This window comes from Neltuma alba, unplaced genomic scaffold, assembly GCF_004799145.2.
Source record: "Neltuma alba isolate B1F8T4 unplaced genomic scaffold, ASM479914v2 tig00010102_pilon, whole genome shotgun sequence".
NCBI lineage: Eukaryota > Viridiplantae > Streptophyta > Magnoliopsida > Fabales > Fabaceae > Neltuma > Neltuma alba.
Window position 1 is genome coordinate 23,075 of NW_021635055.1, and position 7,579 is coordinate 30,653.

The 7,579-nt window shown below is 34.8% G+C and overlaps 1 protein-coding gene across 1 annotated transcript; it reads left to right on the top strand.

Annotated features, from left to right (window-relative positions):
• Nucleotides 1-6,366: 6,366 nt before the first annotated feature.
• On the top strand, nucleotides 6,367-6,708 carry LOC114754197 (uncharacterized). Its single transcript, XM_028942970.1, has one exon. The coding sequence runs from the start codon at nucleotides 6,367-6,369 to the stop codon at nucleotides 6,706-6,708; it is 342 nt and encodes a 113-aa protein (XP_028798803.1).
• Nucleotides 6,709-7,579: the final 871 nt, after the last annotated feature.

Here is a 7,579-nt window from a genome sequence, read left to right on the forward strand (position 1 = left end):
TCCATTTTGATTTTTCTACAATTAGTTATGAACTTTCAAAGTTGTCATATTTTAGGGTGACAATGAATAGTAACCCGTAAATGAAAATTTTCAAACTTGATTTTTCATAACTTGTAGTCTTCAACATTGATTCCAAATGCTTCCGCAAGATAAGTTATTTGGTATAAACATAAGGTGTTACAGCTGAATTTTATCCTTTGGATAGAGAAATTAATAGAACTTTAAGAAATCTGAAAAAAGCCAAACAGCTTCAGGCAACAAGTGCCCCACCAGAGCCATCACCTGTTCCTCTTACACCTTTATCTACTGATTCAGCCAGCTCTATCCAACACACATATCTAATACAAAATCCTCTTTAGGACATTTCATAGATCATCATTTTATCATGAATCCTCATCTTAACCCTAAAAATCCCAGGCCTAATGATCTTAATAATATTAATTATGCTCAAGAACAGGAAGCTAAAAACAGGCCTGAGCATTTCAATGCTAATCCTGAAGCTGAAAATAGAAGTATTAGGGAGTTAAATAATTTTGTAGTTGATTATGATCCATATGGTCTATGGAATAATGTTGTGAATTTTGAAATTAAGAGTTCTTTGCTGAATGCAATTCCTAAATTCTATGGTGATGCAAGGGATGATCCACATCAACACTTACAAGATTTGTATATGGCATGTTCTTCTTTCAAGCCACCTACTGGGTCAATTGAAGAAGTGCTTAAGAAAGCATTTCATTTTTCAGTTTTGGGCGATGCCAATGAATGGTTAATGTCTCTTTCTCAATACTATGCTATGCTTATGTGGTCCCAATTACAGAAGCTATTTTTGGAAAGATACTTTCCAGCCTCTAGAACAGCAACATTGAAGAAGGAAATTTATAGTGCCAGGCAGAACAAAAGGGAATCTCTATATGATTACTGGTCTAGATTTGTGGGAATGTTAACTCATTACCCCCATTACCAAATACCAAACAATGGCTGGTCCAATATTTTTATAAAGGCATGCTTCCTCAAATGAAAGCCACAACAGATACTGCTGCCAATGACTCAATTTTGGACCTAACACCTACAACCAGATGGGATATTCTTAAAAACATGGCCTAGAATAATCAACAATTTAGTTCAAGAGACATTTATGATGTGGGAGAAATGAGCCATAGACCTACCTCTAATTCTGTATTACAGCACTTGGTAGCTCAAATGGAAAGTTTAAAAAATGAGATTTCCAATCTTCATCATAATTCCTCTCGACCAGTAGCATCTTGCAACCAAATTATAGCTTCTTCTTGTGACTTTTGTGGATCTTCAATGCATCTCCCTACTATTTGTCCTTCTAAATTTGAAGAGGTTAATGCCTTTTACAGAATAACCCAACCAGTACCAAAAAGGGAACCCTTTTCAGCTATATACAATGAAGGATGGAGGGACCATCCTAATTTACAGTGGGGGGTGGTGAGAATAGGAACTTCAATAATAAGTTCTCATCCAGCAATGCTAGGCCATCACAGTTTCAGACCATAAATTAGACTCTGGTTGAGTCATCTAAAGTGCTCATATCTATTCAGGACAACTCCAGCAAAAATGAGAATACTAATCTACTCTTAAAGGGATTGATGACTCAGTTGAACAATCAAATGGCTACAGCCAAGCAATCTTTGCTGAATCAAATGAAAGAAGACAAAAATTTCTACACTTCTTTGTTGACTTCAGCAATGCAGAAGATGGACAGTGATAAAGTAACCATAAATTCTCAACTCACTTCTATTTGTAAGGATCTAGAAGAAGTCAAGATGAAGAATTCCAACCTTTCTTCTTATGTTACATAGCTGTCTAATAGCATAAGTAATCAACAGGCTCAAATAGGAGGCATTTTACCTTCAAACACTGTAATAAATCCAAAAGCACCACATGCTATAACTTTAAGAAGTGCAAAGAAGATTGGAAATAAAGAGGAAGATGAGGAAGATGCTCTGCAAAATGGTAACTTAGAGGACCAGCATGACACAAGTAAAACTTTGCTAAATACAAATGCCTATATTGGCATTAATTAAACAAATGCCTAGTTATGTTATGTTTCTGAAGGAATTACGCACAGATAAAAGGATTTGCAGACCCAATAAAAGAGTCCAACTAGGTTCTAATGTTTTAACATTATTCAAACCTCAACTACCTATCAAATGTGCTGATCCTGGTTCCTTTACAGTCCCATGCCAAATAGGAAGATTGAACTTTAGTAATGCACTTTTAGACTTAGGTGCTACCATTAATGTGATGCCCCATTCAATTTATAATTCATTAGGGATCACAAACATCAAAACCACTAGTGTAATACTTTAATTGGTTGATAGGAGTACTAAGATACCTGATGGATTTTTAGAGGACATCTTCGTCAAGGTCAAGGGTCTTGTAATTCCAACAGATTTTTATGTCCTAAATATGTCAAATGAGTCTTCCCTTGAAGAACCTTTGATATTAGGAAGACCATTTTTTAGGACTGCAAACATTGTAATTAGCTTAAAATATGGTTTCATTATAATGGAAGTTGGTGATCAGGTTGTTAAATTTAATGTTTATGAAGCCATTAAACATCCATTTGAAGATTATTCTTTGTTGGGGTTAAATATGATTGATGCCGCTGTTGATTGTGCCATTAAAGAACATGGAATAACTTTGCATGAATATGCTGAAAATAAAGAAGAAGACTGTAATGTTTGCTCATTTGATTCTGCCCTCATCCATTCAAATTCTACCTCTTCTCATTGCTTAGAGAGTGATGTGTGTAGTATTAGATGTTTGACATTTGATAGCTCACTTTCCACCTCTAGGGCATTTCACTTTTGTTTTTTAGAATCAAATGGTAGCTCTATTTCTTTATTTTGTGGATATAATGCACTTGGGAAGGATGTTCTGTGTAGTTTTGCAAAATTGCATTAAAAGATGGTTTCATTATAATGGAAGTTGGTGATCAGGTTGTTAAATTTAATGTTTATGAAGCCATGAAACATCCATTTGAAGATTATTCTTTGTTGGGGTTAAATATGATTGATGCCGCTGTTGATTGTGCCATTAAAGAACATGGAATAACTTTGCATGAATATGCTGAAAATAAAGAAGAAGACTGTAATGTTTGCTCATATGATTCTGCCCTCATCTATTCAAATTCTACCTCTTCTCATTGCTTAGAGAGTGATGTGTGTAGTATTAGATGTTTGACATTTGATAGCTCACTTTCCACCTCTAGTGTATTTCACTTTTGTTTTTTAGAATCAAATGGTAGCTCTATTTCTTTTTTTTTCTGGATATAATGTACTTGGGAAGAATGTTCTGTGTAGTTTTGCAAAATTACAAGACTTATTTAACAATGACTCCACATCTGAAAGTGAGGAAACATTTCAAAGCTACACAAGTGTAACTAGTCACTTCTTGGAAAATTTTACAGCAATGGGATCTGAATCTTTAAATGAGGATGGACAATGTTACAAAATAGTTGTACCTCCTACACGTCAATTTCAGAGGTTAAGGGAGTGAGTACAACAATTCACTTTAAAGAATTTAGCAGCTAAGAGTAAGGAACAAGACAAAAATTCTGAACCCCCAACGCAAATTAGCTTAATTACCAAGAAGGGGAGTAATTTGAAACAAACCACATTGACTGACTTCTTTTCACAGAAATTAAACAATTCCTCACGTACACGTTGTGCTGCTATTGATGAAGGAATTACCACACAGAAAGATGCAGCACTAAATTTGACTCAATATGGGAATATATCTATGGACAGTGAAGAGCACATCAAATCCAGATATGATGAAACCGAAACAACAGGGAAGTTTCTTAGTGCCTTAAACTTTAACAGCTCATGCCTTCTATTGAACAACCCCTTGATATTGATTTAAAACCATTACCCCATAATCTGAAATATGTTTTCTTAGAAGCAAATGAAAAGCTACCAGTAATAGTAGCTAATTCTTTGACTAAACTTGAGGAAACAAAACTGTCTGTTCTTAAGAAATACAAAAGAGCAATTAGATGGACTTTGGCTGACATACTTGGAATAAACCCAATAGTGTGCACACATAGGATTTTGTTACATGAGAATGCTAGAGCCAGAAGACAGCCACAAAGGAGACTTAATCCCTTAATATTGGATGTAGTAAAAAGGAACAATTTGCTAAGTACTAGTATTATTTTTCCAACTAGTGATAGTGAATGGGTTTCACCTATCCAATTTGTTCCTAAAAAGAGTGGCATCACAATTGTGAAGAATAATAAAGATGAATTAATTCCAACTAAGGTCTGGAATTCTTAGAGAGTCTGCATTGATTATTGAAAATTAAATGATTCTACAAGAAAAGATCATTTCCCCTCCCTTTTATTGACCAAATATTGGAAAGATTGGCTTGTAAATCTCACTACTATTTCTTGGATGGATTTAGTGGATACCTTAAGGTTCCTATAGCACTGGAGGACCAAGACAAAACAACCTTTACTTGCCCCTTTGGAACCTCTGCATACCAAAGAATGCCATTTAGATTATGCAATACTCCTGTAACTTTTCAAAGGTGTATGACTTCTATCTTTAGTGAGCTTTTAGAACAAGGTGTTGAAGTGTTCATGGATGATTTTATCTTGTATGGAGACTATTTTGATGACTACTTACTGACTTGGGAAAAAGTTTTAGCTAAATTTGTAGAAAAAAATTTAATTCTTAATTTTGAAAAATACCATTTTATGGTGGATAAGGGGATAGTGTTGGAACACTTGATATCACAGCAAGGAATCAAAGTTGATAAGGCAAAGATAGAAGTGGTTTCTTCATTGCCTTGCCCAACTACATTAAAAGAATTAAGGTCTTTCTTGGGTCATGCTGGGTTTTATAGGTGTTTCACAAAGAATTTTAGTCAAATTGCTCTACCTCTTTCTCAATTACTACAAAAGGATGTTGATTTTGTCTTTGATAAGTGTTACAAGACTGCTTTTAACGAATTGAAGGCCAAGCTTGTTTCTCCACCTATCTTAGCATCTCCTAATTAGAACTTAGACTTTGAACTATCTTGTGATGCTTCTAATTCTGCGGTTGGGGTGATGTTGGGACAACAGGTAGAAAAACTGTCAAGAGTTATTATATATGCATCTAAGACATTAGATAAGGCGTAAACCAACTATACCACAACTAAAAAAGAATTATATGCCATAGTCTTTGCTCTAGACAAATTTAGACAGTACCTATTGCATTCTAAAATTATCATTTTCACTGATCATGCTACTGTAAGATTTTTGTTTAAGAAGCCTCAATCAAAGCCTAGGTTACTTAGATGGATGTTATTAATTCAAGAGTTTGATGTTGAAATAAAAGATAGGACAGGGGCAGAAAACCTAGTTGCTGACCATTTGAGTAGGTTACTTGATAATTCGAAACGGGTAGATGATTCAGATTTGGTTTGTGATGCATTTCTAGATCATATGCTTTGTACTATCACTATTAGAGAGCCTTGGTTTTTGAATTTGGTCAATTATTTAGTTACTAATGTGGTGCCTCCATTTATGAATTAGTTTCAGGTCCAGAAACTGAAAAGAGAAGCAAAATATTATGTATGGGATGCTCCACATTTATGGAGATTATGCAGTGATCAATTGATTTGTAAATGTGTTGTAGATGAGGATATCCCTTCTATCTTAGAATTTTCTCATTCTTTATCCTGTGGTGGTCACTTTAGTGTAAGGAAAACTTCAAAAAAATTTTGGATTCTAGTTTTTATTGGCCCTCTTTGTTCAAAGATACTTATGAATTTTTTAAAAACTATGACAAATGTCAAAATTTTGGTGGGCTATCTAAAAGACAAGAAATGCCTCAACAACCCATGTTATTTTGTGAAATTTTTTATGTTTGTGGCATTGATTTTATGGGCTATCTAAAAGTTGTTGATTATTTGCCTCACTAGATTGAAGCTATAGCTACTAGAAAAAATGATGCTCAAACAATAGTAAAGTTTCTGAAATCTAATATATTTTGCAGATTTGGGATTCCTAGAGCTTTGGTAAGTGATCGTGGCACCCACTTTGCGAACAGACTTATGGAAACGCTGCTGTCCAAGTATGGAGTCCCACATAAAGTAGCAACACCTGATCATCCACAAACAAATGGTGCAGCTGAGGTATCCAATAGGGAAATTCAAGGTATTTTGCAGAAAATTGTTAAGACGAATAGGAAAGATTGGAGTCTTAGATTAGATGAAGCTTTATGGGCTTATAGGACAGCTTATAAAACTCCAATTGGCATGTCTCCATTTAGTATAATCTATGGGAAAGCTTGCCATTTACCTGTTGAAATTGAACATAAGGCTTACTAGGTAGTTAAAACTTGTAATATGGACTTGGGAGTTACAGTTGAAGAGAGAAAATTGCAAATTCAGGAACTAGAAGAGCTGTGTTTAGAAGGTTATGAGAATTCCTGTTTATATAAAGAAAGAACTAAAATTTTACATGACAAGGGGATTTTAAGAAAGGTTTTTCAGGAAGGAGATAAGGTACTTCTCTACAAGGCAAGATTTAAGCAAGGGAAACTACATGCAAGATGGGATGGACCATTTGTTGTGCTCAAAGCTCATAATTTTGGAATGATAGAGATCCTGGATGAGCAAACTGGACATGTTCACAAGGTCAATAGACACTTGATAAAGCACTGTCATGCCAATGACAAGCCATCGTAATCAGATTGGTTGTGCTCTTTTCTCCCTATCCTTTCTAATTTTGCATTGTCATTATTACTACTCTGTTTTCACACATTGCATAATTTAAGTGTGGAGGAATAGAGGATTTCTCTAGTAAAATATATATAATACCATATAAAAAGTTTGGTTCTATTCTATTATTTTCCTTTTGTCTGCTGCTGGACACTTAGTCACACATGTGGAGCACAATTCTCTTTAGAATAGTGTTGTTTTATAGCAGTAAATGTTTTATGTCCTTCCTTCATGATTAATCCTTTCCTTTTGTGGCACATTGAGGACAATGTATGTTTTAACTATAGGGGAGTATGACTGTAATCTTCAAAAATTTTAGGAGTATTCCTGCCTTGCTTAGCAATTTGACTCTTGGAGTAAATTTGATTTGAGCTGTTAGTCTTTACTGGGATATTGGTTAATATTGCATTTTCACTAAATCAAACTTGTTTGAATTCCTAAGCGTAAGTGGCTAGATGTTTTTCAAATTTTGGTACAAATAGATTTTATTCAAAATTTCTGTCAAGCAGTTAGGGATTCTATCAACTTTGGTTTACTGTGGAATTGGTTAAATCCTTACTGTAGCAACTTGACTCTGTAGTTGTAAGAAAATGGGCCAGTCTACCCTTTGTGGATTGGACCCAAGCCCATTATCATTTGGGGTCCTAGTGTAAATAACAAGACTTGTAGGTCTTAAAGTGCAATTTTTGCCATCTTACATAAATTTGCCAAAAGCGGGAACAGTTATGTCGAGAGAGGGTATGCCCGAACTCCTTCATTGGTATCAGAGCAAGGTTTATATTTTTTTTCTTTCCGCTACACGAGTTCAACTTCTGCGTCTTTGTTGGTTCAACTTCTG

Excerpts from the sequence above, each read along its gene's own strand:
- LOC114754197 (XM_028942970.1), top strand. The coding sequence starts at position 6,367 with ATGGACTTGGGAGTTACAGTTGAAGAGAGAAAATTGCAAATTCAGGAA.